Below are 16,663 nucleotides of genomic sequence, written 5' to 3' on the forward strand. Positions count from 1 at the left end.
CATAACCCGTTAGAGGAGAGATCCTCACTTGGACTATGTGCAAGTAGGGTAGCATCCTGCTTCATGAATCGACTGAGCTCAGAACATTTTAAGCAAGCCTCGGACCTATGGGAGTAACGGAGTCCCACTCCCATTTGACAGGCGAGGGACTCCTTGGAAACAACTTGGCGAACGAAATGGAATTTGATGGGGAGCTATCAATATTAATGCGGCTTATGGAAGAAAGAAAGTAGAACTGGCTGAGTCAGCAAAGAGGATGCATCTGGATGTGCTAGGAGTAAGTGATATTCGAGTAAGGGGAGATAACGAGGAAGAGATAGGAGATTATAAAGTGTACTTGACGGGTGTTAGAGGGGAAAGGGCAGAGTCTGGGGTAGGGCTCTTTATCAGGAATACCATTGCACGGAACATAGTTTCTGTTAGGCATGTAAACGAGCGAATGATGTGGGTTGATTTGTCAGTTGGAGGAATTAGGACTAGAATTGTGTCCGTGTATTCACCATGTGAGGGTGCAGATGAGGATGAAGTTGACAAGTTTTATGAAGCATTGAGTGACATCGTGGTCAGGGTCAACAGCAAGGATAGAATAGTGCTAATGGGCGATTTCAATGCGAGAGTTGGAAATAGAACTGAAGGATACGAAAGGGTGATTGGTAAATGTGGGGAAGATATGGAAGCTAATGGGAATGGGAAGCGTTTGCTGGACTTCTGTGCTAGTATGGGTTTAGCTGTTACGAATACATTCTTCAAGCATAAGGCAATTCACCGCTACACATAGGAGGCTAGGGGTACCAGATCCATAACAGACTATATCTTACCAGACTTCGAATTCAGGAAATCTGTTAGGAATGTACGAGTTTTCCGGGGATTTTTCGATGATACAGACCATTATCTGATCTGTAGTGAACTAAGTATCTCTAGGCCTAAGGTAGAGAAAGTGAAATCTGTCTGCAAACGAATAAGGGTAGAAAATCTCCAGGACGAGGAAATTAGACGGAAGTACATAGATATGATTAGCGAGAAGTTTCGAACAGTAGACGGTAAGCAGGTTCAGGATATAGAAAGTGAACGGGTGGCATACAGGGATGCTGTAGTAGAAACAGCAAGGGAATGCCTAGGAACAACTGTGTGTAAAGATGGGAAAAGGCGAACATCTTGGTGGAATGATGAAGTGAAAGCAGCTTGTAAACGTAAAAAGAAGGCTTATCAGAAATGGCTCCAAACAAGGGCCGAGACAGACAGGGAGTTGTATGTAGATGAAAGAAACAGAGTGAAACAAATAGTTGTTGAATCCAAAAAGAAGTCGTGGGAAGATTTTGGTAACAACCTGGAAAGGCTAGGTCAAGCAGCAGGGAAACCTTTCTGGATAGTAATAAAGAATCTTAGGAAGGGAGGGAAAAAGGAAATGAACAGTGTTTTGAGTAATTCAGGTGAACTCATAATAGATCCCAGGGAATCACTGGAGAGGTGGAGGGAATATTTTGAACATCTTCTCAATGTAAAAGGAAATCATCCTGGTGGTGTTGTGAACAGCCAAGCTCATGGGGAGGAGGAAAATGATGTTGGTGAAATTATGCTTGAGGAAGTGGAAAGGATGGTAAATAAACTCCATTGTCATAAGGCAGCAGGAATAGATGAAATTAGACCTGAAATGGTGAAGTATAGTGGGAAGACAGGGATGAAATGGCTTCATAGAGTAGTAAAATTAGCATGGAGTGTTGGTAAGGTACCTTCAGATTGGGCAAAAGCAGTAATTGCACCTATCTATAAGCAAGGGAACAGGAAGGATTGCAACAACTATCGAGGTATCTCACTGATTAGTATACCAGGCAAAGTATTCACTGGCATCTTGGAAGGGAGGGTGCGATCAGTTGTTGAGAGGAAGCTGGATGAAAACCAGTGTGGTTTCAGACCACAGAGAGGCTGTCAGGATCAGATTTTCAGTATGCGCCAGGTAATTGAAAAATGCTACGAGAGGAATAGGCAGTTGTGTTTATGTTTCGTAGATCTAGAGAAAGCATATGACAGGGTACCGAGGGAAAAGATGTTCGCCATACTGGGGGACTATGGAATTAAAGGCAGATTATTAAAAGCAATCAAAGGCATTGATGTTGACAATTGGGCTTCAGTGAGAATTGATGGTAGAATGAGTTCTTGGTTCAGGGTACTTACAGGGGTTAGACAAGGCTGTAATCTTTCACCTTTGCTGTTTGTAGTTTACATGGATCATCTGCTGAAAGGTATAAAATGGCAAGGGGGGGATTCAGTTAGGTGGAAATGTAGTAAGCAGTCTGGCCTATGCTGACGACTTGGTCTTAATGGCAGATTGTGCCGAAAGCCTACAGTCTAATATCGTGGAACTTGAAAATAGGTGCAATGAGTATGGTATGAAAATTAGCCTCTCGAAGACTAAATTGATGTCAGTAGGTAAGAAATTCAACAGAATTGAATGTCAGATTGGTGATACAAAGCTAGAACAGGTCGATAATTTCAAGTATTTAGGTTGTGTGTTCTCCCAGGATGGTAATATAGTAGGTGAGATTGAATCAAGGTGTCGTCAAGCTAATGCAGTGAGCTCACAGCTGCGATCAACAGTATTCTGTAAGAAGGAAGTCAGCTCCCAGACGAAACTATCTTTACATCGGTCTGTTTTCAGACCAACTTTGCTTTACGGGAGCGAAAGCTGGGTGGACTCAGGATATCTTATTCATAAGTTAGAAGTAACAGACATGAAAGTAGCAAGAATGATTGCTGGTACAAACAGGTGGGAACAATGGCAGGAGGGTACTCGGAATGAGGAGATAAAGGCTAATTTAGGAATGAACTCGATGGATGAAGCTGTAGGCATAAACCGGCTTCGGTGGTGGGGTCATGTGAGGCGAATGGAGGAGGATAGGTTACCTAGGAGAATAATGGACTCTGCTTTGGAGGGTAAGAGAAGTAGAGGTAGACCAAGACGACGATGGTTAGACTCGGTTTCTAACGATTTAAATATAAGAGGTATAGAACTAAATGAGGCCACAACACTAGTTGCAAATCGAGGATTGTGGCGACGTTTAGTAAATTCACAGAGGCTTGCAGACTGAACGCTGAAAGGCATAACAGTCTATAATGATTATGTATGTATATTAAAATCACCACAGACAACTACTTTTGTGAATATTGAATTTTTACGACCGCATTGTAATCGAAACAGACTTTCAACGTATTAGGTCGTGTTACGTACATGTAGTCATAGCTCAATTGATAGAGCAACCGACGCGAAATCGGGAGGTTGTGGGTTCGGATCCCACTGGTGTCCGGCTGGCCATTTTTGTTCTGTACTTAACATCTCTTCAACACGTACTACATGTACGTAACACGACCTAATACGTTGAAAGTCTGTTTCGATTTCAAGTACTTTTGTATTAAACTTTAACAATTTTCTCAACTATTTCAAAATTCTCAAGAAATACTTTCACATTGCCCTTTGGAGATCTGTACAAACTTACAATTATTAGATTCTGATGTATTATTTTAACACAGCTAAACTCTCCATCTAATTCTGCACAGTATTGTCCTAAGTCAACCTCAACATATTTCAAACAGTCCCTGACTAAAATTCCTGCACCCTCATTCTTCTTATTACTTGTACACATAATATCTGCCATAATATACCCACGGGGCCCAAAGAATTCAACTTGATCTTCTACGAGCCAATGTTCTGACATACATACCACATCAATTTTTTCAGCTTTACAAAAATGTTCTAGTTCTAACACTTTATTTCTGACACATTGAATATTAACCTGCAGGATAGTTAGTAAACTATTGTCATTTTCTGTTTCCTGAACACTAATATTATCTTGGATGTCATTTTTCACAATAGACCTAATAGTAGATATTTTTGTTTCTACAGTTTCATTGATTTTAGTGATCTGATAAGAACCTAACCCAGTCTGTCTACCTTGCACATTAATACTATTCCCCAATACAGTCTTAAAAGAACCTAACCTGTATAGACTACCACGAGTATTAATACCGTTCCTCGACTCTAGCATGACAGACCGACCTATATCGGTCACTTTATCTAGTTTTCAAGAGGAATGGGAGCAGTTACACATTCTACATCTTGAACTGAATTAGCAAAATCTAGTATACTATTTACAACGTACCTTTTTTCCAATGTATTTAGGTGCAGACCAGGCCAGGTATAAAATTATTTTAGTCCGGATTTTTAGTAATGACTAGGTTAGAATGCAAACTTAACACCTTCACTCTATACTGCACAACAGTTCTGCTATGAGATTTCTATTACTTTAGGGGTATGGATTGTTAGAACCCTTGAAAATTATGTTACTCTCACTACATTACTGAAGAGCGGGCTGGATGACACTCTCTACCATCCAAATTAGTTTACATTCTAACCTGTTACTGTCTAAACATCCGGACTCTTGTGATGATTAACACACAGTAGAAGCCTAGTTAAGGTGACACTCCGGAGATAAAAATCAATATTTAGGTCATTTTGATGAAATGTTTTTAATGACTGAAATTGAAAGGATTGAGTTTCTTATCTCTTATCACGAACTTATCCTGCTGAATTCAAACTATTTATCACTGTAATAATGCTTTATTTGCCAATTGTCATTTTACTTTAAATCCCATTTTTGTCACATAATATTCTGTCAAATGTAACAAAACATATATGGTATATGTATCAGAGTTATATTAAGAAACCTGCGTATGGAATTTTTGATTGCAGATTTTTTTTCAAGTAGTAGGGATTTTTAAGTCCAAAATTTTAGAACGTAAAAATTACACAAAATTTAGTACGATATATCTCCTTATATAAATTAGGTACAGAAAAATCGATACGTCGTTTTTTAAAAAGAAGTATTATCTACCTAATTACGAATTTACATTAACATGTTAATTCAATTTCATTAAAAAATGGAATTAAAAAGTTTGGAAAAGTATTTTGGAAAACTATTAATTGTATATGAAAGAAATGTTCGTGATAGCTCTACTTTTATGTAGGTGACATTCTCACAAAGTTTCATGAAAATCCATGCATTAGGTAAAAATATATTTTTATCTCTAGAGTGTCTCCTTAAACTTGGACCGATTTACCGCAGATTCGGATTAAATGCAGTACAAGGTATGTCTCGAAAAAAAAAAAAATTTTAGAAAATTATTTAAGCTCTTTAGGCTTTTTCAATCATGAAATTACTAGCTTGTCGCCCCAGTGTAGCAGTGGGCTCAACGGTTGGATTGCTACAGCTTTTCATGTCGCTGGTGGCTACTGCGCTGTTGAGACACCACTAAATCCTCCTATGTAGGACTTTGTTGATCAGCCCTCGTACAGTATGGATGATCAAGGGTTATGAACTCATGTTGTTGGTCCATATTGAACTGAGATAACATATAAATTATAAACATGAGAGTTTTCCACCTATTCAATACATAGTTGTATTTACAATGTTATTTACATTACATCAGACTAGTTTCAACCCTACTCGGAGTCATCATCAGCCATATTTAAACATACGCAATATTTGACAAATTCCTCAAACATGTTTCTAAGCAGTAAGAACCTTATGAATGTATAATTTGCAATATGATGTGTGGTTGAATTAGGCAAGGTGCTAATGCCTCTCAAAATGTTGCAAATGAAAATGAAATATTACGAGTAACATAGGTGAGCAGTATATAATACAAGTACACTAAACGCGCTAAAAAGGCTGGGTATAAAAGTACAAATGAGATGCTCTGTATTGTAGGTCAATTTTAATATGATTTTAGACACATGGTGTATCAGATGGAATTCAGTAGGTCCTGGTAATTCATAACGGTTGTGGACCGAGTGCTATGGTACTAAGAATGAACACAATATAACATGACACACATAATAAAAGTATACAAGTATGTACAATGTTTGAGTAACAAATGTGTACATGATGCTTTCTAGAAGAATCTGTGAAGAGTTGATTACACACTGTATCAGCTTAAGCAGAAAATTTGATACTTGCTGTATTAAGTAACCAAGCTATGTTGATAGGGCTGCATGGTTGATTGTTGGAATTGAATATGAAGTTTTAGAATTCTTCTCGAGAAAAAAGTAGACACTGTGCGTGGTGATATTAATGGGTGGAACCCTCAGTTCATAGCGGAAACAAATTGGACCTATTAAAATTGCAAAAAGCCAGTAAAATGCAAAGTACATGGAAAGAAGAATAGATTACAACAAAGCGAATGGACACTCACCTCACGTGGCAGTGTGTGCGGCTTAGCTGGTAGTGTGCGACTGGTGAAGGAGAAATATGGGAGGGGAGGAAGGTGAGGGGCAGGTGCATGCGGGTTGGGTAGAGTGGAGGTGGCTTGGGAGGGGATGGGGGTGGGGGGTGGAAGGGGGAGGAGGGGGAAATTTAAGGTGGAGATGCTATGGATGATGTTGCTTAAACTAGTTGGCGATCATGAATTGGTGATGCTATGAATAAATAATGAATGTATCAGTCCTCTGCTGTCATTTTAGTAGATTATGGAAATTTTCCTGTACTTATCTGCTGTCATCCATTACATTCATGTGTGGGTGCAGATAAATTCACGTTAACAGTTGCTAGAAACTTTTCATAATGGCCAATAGTCTAAGTTTTACATATGTTTAGAAGGGTAATTGAGCAGTTCTGTATAATAATTGTGCAAAGTCGTGTACAAGGAGTTGGAAATCATCATCCTTGGATATTATCCATTTGGGCTTAACGTTTAGCCATTTCTCTTGGAATGGTATGAAACATTCAGATCTGCAGTATTATTATTAATACTGATTTTATTTTCCATCCGGTACGCCTTTGATCTGTGATTATATTTATTTCATGGGGTCTGGTAATATAATATCATTGTGATATTGTTTGTATCGTAGTGAGACTACTGAAGGGAATTAGACCTTACAGATCTGAGTTGACTGGAAGCAGTGAAGCATCCAGGTACCTGTCCTATTCAATACTATAAATACATAATGTTCTGAAGTTATAACAAACAATCAATGCCACACGAGACTCAAATCTATATATATCAAATAAGAGTTTTGTCTGTACATTGTTCAGAATTTGAAAATAATGGTATTTCTGTATCAATCATGTCCGTAGTTACAAGGAAATGCATTTTTAAATTTTCCGTAATGTCTGTCTGTCTGTCTGTACACGCATCACGAGAAAATGGCTGAAGAGAATTTAATGAAAATCGGTATGTAAAGTCCGGGAATAAGTCGCTACAATCTACGCCATAAATAATCTTATTCACGTTAAGAAAAATGGTAGTTTAGGGGAAGGCCTAAAATTTAATTCTCAAATATTTGTTAGTTCATCATCATCATCCTAAACCATCTCCAGTTTCCCGGGTGTGGTATATGAGCCTCCTCCATCTCATCCTGTCCTTGTACCATTCTTCCTCCACCAACTTGTCCCAATCATGACCTCTCAGCAGTACATCGCTCTTAACTAAATCTATCCATTTCCTTCGTGGCCTTCCCACGGGTCATCTTCCTTCTACCTTTCTGTCAAATTCCTTCCTTGCAGTTCTGTTTACTGGCATCCTCTTCATGTGGCCAAACCACTTCAGTCTTGATATCTGAATCTTATTGAGGAGAGAATCATCTATTCCTACTTCTTCTCTAATTTTCTCATTCCTAATCTTGTCTTTCCTGGTTTTCTGGATCATAGTGCGTAGGAATTTCATTTCAGCTGCCTGAAGTTTGGAATTATCTCTATTGGTCAGTGTTGTGGTTTCGAGACTGTATGTAAGAATTGGTGTATAATAGGACTTGTACAATGCCATTTTCGTTTTCATGGGTAAATAAAGTCGGTATGCAAAGTCGGGGAATAAGTCGCTACAAACTAGGCCATAAATAACTTTATTCACGCTGAGTGAAATGGTAGTTTAGAGGAAGGCCCAAAATTTAATTCTCGAATATTTGTGTTATTAGTGGTCTTATGGACAATTGCTATATAAATAAAGTTACATAGTATTAAATTTCCGATCATTTATGTCTATACATTTTGACCGTATTGGCTATAATAACAGAGATATTTATGAATATGGATTTTTGTTGCTAAGATAATATCAGCGCCGTCACGAGAAAATGGGTAAACAGAATTTAATGAAAATCGGTATGTAAAGTCGGGGATTAAGGAACTACAGTCTACGCTATAATTAATTTTGTAAGACGGCCTTATATTACAGAGTTGAAAGAAAACTGAATGTGAAGGACTACAATACAGAAAGCTCATATCATTGATCAACAATAACATTACATTGACCACAGTTTGTTGTGATCTGCTTTATGTCTCTGTTGCTGTTCATCTCCGATAGATGGGATTACTGCTGTATACCGAGTTTTTTTTTATTTGCTCTACGTCGCGCCGACACAGATAGGACTCATGGCGACGATGGGATACGAAAGGGCTAGTATTGGGAAGGAAGCAGCCCCTACGTTAATTACGTTACAGCCTCAGCATTTTCCTGGTGTGAAAATTGGAGACCACGGAAAACTATCTTCAGGGCTGTCGACAGTGGAGTTCGAACCCACTACCTCCCGGATCCAAGCTCATAGTTATGCGCCCCTAACTGCACAGCCAACTCATCCGGTCGTACCGAGTATAACAGCCTGCCTGAAAATTGGCAGGAAGTAGCTGGGTAGTTAGATAAACTTCTGATACTACTGATACGTAACAAACTGGTTCATCATAGCATTCGAGCTATTCAATTCCTACTCTGAGGCACTGATTGGAATGAGCAGTGTACATATTTAACGGAATAATGGCAGAGAAGTGTTCACGGCTGTCTGCGGTCTGGTCATTGCAGCACTGGAACTTTGGATTGTTAGATCAGCACCGTAGTGCTGTTTGTTAAAAGTGAGAAAATGTGCGGGGTTTATTAATTTGATCAAGTATTTTATATAACCTTGCTTTTAATCACTACATTCCTTCTGACGACTTCAGGTAGGAAAACCACAAAGACAGTCTTTCTGAGAATCCTGTAGCGAAACACGGGTACATCAGCTAGTCAGATAATAAACTTCACAAATATACAGATTCTGTATTCTGGTAACAGAATATCCCTAAAAAAAGCTTGCCTATTTTATTGTGTGTTTCAAATTCATTACTTTTGGATATGCTACTGACTGGAAATATTCTTGTATCCAAAATTAGAACATGAAAAATTTAAATTCAATACTTTAAGATGTCTTGTGCTTAAATACGTTACTAGAAACCATGTTTTTGTATTTTAAATTATATATGATATAACTGTGCTCTATTTTGAAAGGTTTTGTATAGTAAGAAAATAAAACTGATGTTGAATTTTCAGCTGAAGATGAGTATACGAATGAGGAGAAATGCATTAGAAAATCCTGCACGTACGCAGAGGAACTTCAAGATGAAGATTATTTGGGAGAAGAGGATAGTATTCCATGCCACGGGAAACCTGAAATATATCCTGAAAGACTACACAAGGTCACCAGTTATGAGTCTTACAGAGCTGATACAGTTCTAACAGAAGATCTAGACACTTCTCGCAGTAGTATTCAGCTTTGTGAATATACAAGTAAGATTAATTGTATTGTGCTCTACATAATATGTTGTATTGAACGGGTGGATTTCATTTCACCGGCCTGAATATTACTCTCCTGCCTGCTAGATTGATAATATGGTGATGACTGACAATATTGTCTTAAGTGTATGACCTTTTGTTGTTGGAAACTGGACTTCCTGTTATTATAGTACCATCATCATCATCATCATCATCATCATCATCATCATCATCATCATCATTTCCCCTTATCCAGCTCTTGCCGAATCAGGGTATTTATGGTACTTCTCCATCTTCCTTTTCCTTCCACCATTCTTCTTCGACGATCTTGTGCCAGTCTAAATTTCGTCTTCTTATGCTACTCTTCACTGACTCAATCCATTTTGTTTTAGGTCTTCCTCTTGCTCTCTTGCCCTCGCACTTTGCCTCCAGCATCTGTCTTGGGATTCGATTCTCCTCCATCCTCTTTACATGTCCAAACCACCTTAGTTTATTCTTTTCAACTCTCTCATTTAGCGTTCCTATCCCAACTTTCTTCCTAACATCTTCATTTCTCACTCTGTCTTTCCTTGTCTTTGCTAGCATACTTCTTAGGAATTTCATTTCACTGGCCTGAATATTACTCTCCTACCTGCTAGTCAAAGTCCAAATCTCAGCTGCATAAGTCAGTATGGGTACATAGTACATTTTCTACATTATCTCTTTACTTTTTCTTGGTACTTCTTTACTCCAAACAAGTTTTCTTACACTTTAATAGACTAGAATGCATTACTCTGGTGTACCCTCCTGCTAATCTCCATGTCCACCCTAGCATTTTGCATTAATTCACTTCCTAGGTACTTAAAGCTGTCCACAATTTCCAGACTCTGACTTCCAATTTTCACAGTGCCCTTTCATTGCCTTTTCCCTCTCGACATCACCACAGTTTTGCTTTTCTCTGTACTGATTTTCATGCCATACTTCATTTTTTTGTTCAGTACATCCAGTTGTTGTTGCACTTCTTTGCTGTCCTTTCCCCAAATCACATCATCATCTACAAATAGCAGTTTATTCATCTCTTTATCTCCATAGGCTTCCTTTGTTTCCTTTATAATTTTGTCCTTGACCATAATAAACAAAAGAGGTGACAGCACACTCCCTTGTCTTCGTCCAGTTTGATTCCTGAACCATTCTGTCTTTCCAACTGGGGTCGGTACTCTGTTAACACAGTTGTACATTGCCTGCACCATTCCTAACATTTCTCTTCAGAGTCTCTTTTTAACCATGGTTTCCCAAACCTTCTCTCTGGGTACACTATCATATGCCTTTTCTTATCTATGAAAGTCATGACCAGACCCTTTCCATATTCCCGTTCTTTTCCATCAGCTGTCTCATGCTATAGATTGGGTCCACTAATCTTCCGCTGCTGAAGCTATATTGTTTTCCTCTTGTAACTCTCCTTCAGTCTCCTTTTTCCAGTCTTCTGGTACACATTAGTGTTTCCACATACACTTTAGTAGATGGTACAACCATTGCATACCAACAGATCCAGCAGCCTTTATCGTTTCCACACTGATTTCATCCATCCCTGTTGCTTTTCCCATCTTCATCTTTTGTACCGCTAACTCCACCTCCCACATTGTTATATCCTCCTCTGTTGTTGAGTCCTCACACTGAGGAGGAATAAGCCTAAGACTTGAATAATATTGATTATTTTCAGCTGTGTTGTGTGTGTAGAATTTCTTTGGATTGAGTGTTTTGTTGTTGTTGTTGTTGTTGTTGTTGTTGTTGTTGTTGTTTGCAAGATGTCTTCCATGTGTGTGTGTGTGTTAAAATAAATGTGTTCAATTATTGAGGAATTGTACCCGTGTTTTATCATTTTTGAAGTGCATTCCCAACATTTGGCAACCGCGACAGGACATTAGACAGTTATATAATCATAGAAACAGTTTCATATCTCAAGCATGGAAGTGAATATAGCAGTGACAAAGAAATCAAGAGTGGTATTACGGTGATCAATAACCAAGATCTACAATGAGCTCGACGCGTTACTTCAGATGCCGGAGAAATATACGGAAAGTATTAGTGCACATATGGATCTATTCGAAACAAAATATCATGAATTAACAGGCATGGATTCTCTTATCTTCACTAATATGATTGAGAACGTGGAGGTTAGGGATGACGAGTTAGACAAAGAAGTCGGTACGGCTGACGAGTATAAGTTCAAATTTTATAAGGTTAAGACTGTTGTTACATAATTATTAAATGAAGATCGTAACCCAGAAGCTACTGCAGTATCAGTTAATTATAACTTGTCACTCCAAGTTAAGCGTTCATACAAATTGCCTTTGTTGGAATTGAGGAAGTTCGGTGGTGAACTAAAAGATTGGCTTCCTTTCTGGTCGCAATTTAAGAAATATGACGAGGACCCTCTTTTAGACCCTAGTGGTAAATTCCAGTACCTCATACAGGCCACCATTTCTGGATCCAGACCAAGAGATTTACTTGAGAGCTACTGGAGAAATTTATTGTAAAGCAATATCTGTCTGTCTATCTATCAATCAATCAGTCAATACTGATCTGCATTTAGGGCAGTCGCCCAGATGGCAGATTCCCTATCTGTTGTTTTCCTACCCTTTTCCTAAATGATTTCAAAGAAATTGGAAATTTATTGAACATTTCCCTTTGTAAGTTATTCCGATCCCTTACTCCCCTTCCTATAAATGAATATTTGCCTCAGTTTTTTCTCTTGAATTCCAACTTTATCTTCATATTGTGATCTTTCCTACTTTTATAAACGCCACTCAAACTTAGTCTACTAATGTCATTCCACGCCATCTCTCCGCTGACAGCTCGGAACATATCACTTAGTCAAGCAGCTCTCCTTTCTCTCAATTCTTCCCAGCCCAAACTTTCCAACATTTTTGTAACGCTACTCTTTTGTCGGAAATCACCCAGAACAAATCGAGCTGCTTTTCTCTGGATTTTTTCCAGTTCTTGAATCGGGTAATCCTGGTGAGGGTCCCATACACTAGAACCATACTCTAGTTGGGGTCTTACCGGAGATTTATATGCCCTCTCCTTTTCATCCTTACTACAACTCCTAAACGCCTTATAACCATGTGCAGAGATCTGTACCCTTTATTTACAATCCCATTTATGTGATTACCCCAATGAAGATCTTTCCCTATATTAACACCTAGATACTTACAATGATCCCCAAAAGGAACTTTCACCCCATCAACGCAGTAATTAAAACTGAAAGGACTTTTCCTATTTGTGAAACTCACAACTTGCCTTTTAACCCCGTTTATCAACATCTCAGCTGTCCATTTCACATTTTCGAGGTCACATTGCAGTTGCTTACAATCTTGTAACTTATTACTCTTTAGAGAATAACATCATCCACTAAAAGCCTTACCTCTGATTCCACTCCTTTACTCATCATTTATATATATATAAGAAATCATAAAGGTCAGATAATACTGCCCAAGGAATTCCCCTCTTAATTATTACAGGGTCAGATAAAGCTTCACCTACTCTAATTCTCTGAGATCTATTTTCTAGAAATATAGCAACCCATTCAGTCACTCTTTTTTCTAGTCCAATTGCACTCATTTTTGCCAGTAGTATCCCATGATCCACCCTATCAAATGCTTTAGACAGGTCAATCGCGATACTGTCCATTTGACCTCCTGAATTCAAGATATCTGCTATATCTTGCTGGAATCCTACAAGTTGAGCTTCAGTGGAATAACCTTTCCTAAAACCGAATTGCCTTCTATCGAACCAGTTATTAATTTCACAAACATGTCTAATATATTCAAAAAGAATGCCTTCCCAAAGCTTATATACAATGCATGTCAAACTTACTGGCCTGTAATTTTCAGCTTTATGTATATCACCCATTCCTTTATACATAGGGGTTACTATAGCAACTCTCCATTTATCTGGTATAGCTCCTCCGACCAAACAATAATCAAATAAGTACTTCAGATATGGTACTATATCCCAACCCATTGTCTTTAGTATATCCCCAGAAATCTTATCAATTCCAGCCGCTTTTCTAGTTTTCAACTTTTGTATCTTATTGTAAATATCATTGTTATCATATGTAAATTTTAATACTTCTTTAGCCTTAGTCTCCTCCTCTATCTGGACATTATCCTTGTAACCAACAATCTTTACATACTGCTGATTGAATACTTCTGCCTTTTGAAGATCCTCACATACACACTCCCCTTGTTCATTAATTATTCCTAGAATGTCCTTCTTGGAATCTGTTTCTGCCTTAAAATACCTATACATACCCTTCCATTTTTCACTAAAATTTTTATGACTGCCAATTATGCTTGCCATCATGTTATTCTTAGCTGCCTTCTTTGCTAGATTCAATTTTCTAGTAAGTTCCTTCAATTTCTCCTTACTTCCACAGTCATTTCTAACTCTCTTTCTTTCCAGTCTGCACCTCCTTAGTCTCTTTATTTCTCTATTATAATAAGGTAGGTCTTTACCATTCCTTACCTCCCTTAAAAGTACAAACCTGTTTTCGCATTCCTCAACAATTTCTTTAATCTCATCCCAGAGTCTGTTTACATTTTTATTTACCGTTTTCCACCGATCATATTTACTTTTTAGAAACTGCCTCCTACCTGCTTTATCAGCCATATGGTACTGCCTAATAGTCCTACTTTTATGACCTTCCTTTCTATCCCATTTATTTTTAACTATGACAAAAACAGCTTCATGATCACTAATACCATCTATTACTTCAGTTTCTCTATAGAGCTCATCTGGTTTTATCAGCACCACATCCAGGATATTTTTCCCTCTGGTTGGTTCCATCACTTTCTGAATCAGCTGTCCTTCCCATATTAACTTATTTGCCATTTGTTGGTCATGCTTCCTGTCGTTCGCATTCCCTTCCCAATTGACATCTGGTAAATTCAGATCTCCCGCTACAATCGCATTTCTTTCCTTGTCGTTTCCTACTTGGCAAATAATTCTGATTCCATGTCAGTGCTACCCTTTCCTGGTCTGTACACTCTAAATATATCAAGTTGCCTATTATCTTTAGAAATGAGCCTTACACCTAGAATTTCATGTGTCTCATCTTTAACTTTTTTGTAGCTTACAAATTCTTCTTTCACCAGAATGAATACTCCCTCCCACCATTCCTATCCTATATCTACGATGCACACTCCAGTTCTGTGAGAAAATTTCTGCATCCATTATATCATTTCTCAGCCATGATTCAACTCCTATTACAATATCTGGTAAATATATATCTATTAAATTACTCAATTCTATTCCTTTCTTTACAATACTTCTAGAGTTCAACACTAACAATTTTATGTCATCCCTACTTGATTTCCAGTTCCCTGTTCCCTTATCACCACTCCCTAGGCCACCCCGTTTCCCTGAATGTACCTCCCTATTACCCTTCCAAACAAATTTCCTAACTTATACGTACCACTCCAGTTTAAGTGAAGGCCATCTGAGCGCAGATCCCTATCTCCTACCCACCCATTTGGATCTAGAAATTTCACTCCTAGTTTCCCACATACCCACTCCATAGTCTCATTTAAATCCCCAATCACCCTCCAGTCAGTATTCCTCCTACACAGTATCCGCGTTCTTAAACTTCACCCGTGCTGCATTTACCAGATTCCACACATCTCCAACTATGTTGGTACTTATATCAGCTTGCCTTACTTTGTTGGTACCAAAGTGAAACACTACCACCTTCTCCTTCCCCTCCTCCCTCTCTTCTGCTTTCCTCAACATCTGCCTCAACCTGATTCCTGGATAACATTCTATCCTGATTCCCTTTCCTCCACACACTTTCGCCACATGTCTTAACGATGGAATCCCCCATGACCAGAGCCTCAACCCTACCCACCTCATTTGATCCCCTCCCCTCCTGGTCAGCCCTGTCTTTCCTGATGGCTGCAGAAGCTACTTCCTCCTCCCTTTTCTCCTTCCCATGACCCTGTTCCACCTGTCTTTTCCTATACTCTACGTTTCCCTTTCCTACCTTTCCCCTTCCTCCTACTTCCACACATCTCAGCAAGTCTCAAAGTACACTATGGGAAGGATGATTTGCTGGTAGAAGTGTACATAAGGGAGTTGTTAAATTTAATCTTACAGAATGCTGTGACCCCTAATAAGGTGTGCTTATCATCCCTCTGTGATAAGCTTCAGAGCCTCATAGGAGCCCTAGGAATCTTAGGTGTCACAACGGACAAGTGTAATTGCATGCTTTTACCTCTAGTAGAGTCATGTTTGCCCGAGGACATTCTAAGAACTTGGGAGAGAACTACTTCAGTCGCACTCATTGGCCAGTCTTCTTCAAATTGTTCAGCTGTTGAACCTGTGGGTGCTGGTGTCAGTGACCAAAGTGTGAATTCCAAGAATTGTTTAGACGGCTTGATGCAATTTCTTACATGTGAAGTAGAACAGGAACAGAAGATTGCTTTGGCTATGTTAAGGTTTGGTGTTACCGAGCTCGATAGCTGCAGTCGCTTAATTGCGGCCAGTATCCAGTATTCGGGAGATAGTAGGTTCGAACCCCACTATCGGCAGCCCTGAAAATGGTTTTCCGTGGTTTCCCATTTTCACACCAGGCAAATGCTGGGGCTGTACCTTAATTAAGGCCACGGCCGATTCCTTCCCACTCCTAGCCCTATCCTGTCCCATCGTCGCCATAAGACCTGTCTGAGTCGGTGCGACGTAAAGCAACTAGCAAAAAAAAAAAAAAAAGGGTTTGGTGTTTTGCCTTCAGTAGCTGTCAAAGGAGGTCTAAAGAAGGAAAAAAGCTTGAATTACACCATTAATCCGAATGAGAACATTCCTACAGCAGCAGGTCTCCTTACTGCATCGAATAGAGAAACAACAGGGTGTGTATTTTGTTCATCTAATCACAAATCTCAAGACTGTATTAAGGCCCAGAGAAGATGACTTTGCAAGAACGTCGTCTTGCACTTGAGACTAAAAGATGCTGTTTTTCTTGTCTCAAGGTCGGACATCCAGCAAAGAAATGCCTAGGTGCATCATTTGTGGTCGAGGACATTTTGTGGTTGTGTGTGATCAGTTGCCACAAACTCAGGTAGAC

General features: G+C 38.9%; 1 protein-coding gene across 1 annotated transcript in view; it reads left to right on the plus strand.

Moving 5' to 3' along the window:
* LOC136875990 (uncharacterized) overlaps positions 1–16,663 on the plus strand; it is a 240,126-nt gene that overhangs the window by 203,302 nt on the left and 20,161 nt on the right. The window contains exon 15 of the mRNA XM_068228293.1: positions 9,346–9,582. Within this exon, the coding sequence (XP_068084394.1) occupies positions 9,346–9,582 (237 nt within the window). The remainder of the gene's footprint in view (positions 1–9,345; positions 9,583–16,663) is intronic.

Source organism: Anabrus simplex, chromosome 6, assembly GCF_040414725.1.
Source record: "Anabrus simplex isolate iqAnaSimp1 chromosome 6, ASM4041472v1, whole genome shotgun sequence".
In the NCBI taxonomy this organism is placed as follows: domain Eukaryota; kingdom Metazoa; phylum Arthropoda; class Insecta; order Orthoptera; family Tettigoniidae; genus Anabrus; species Anabrus simplex.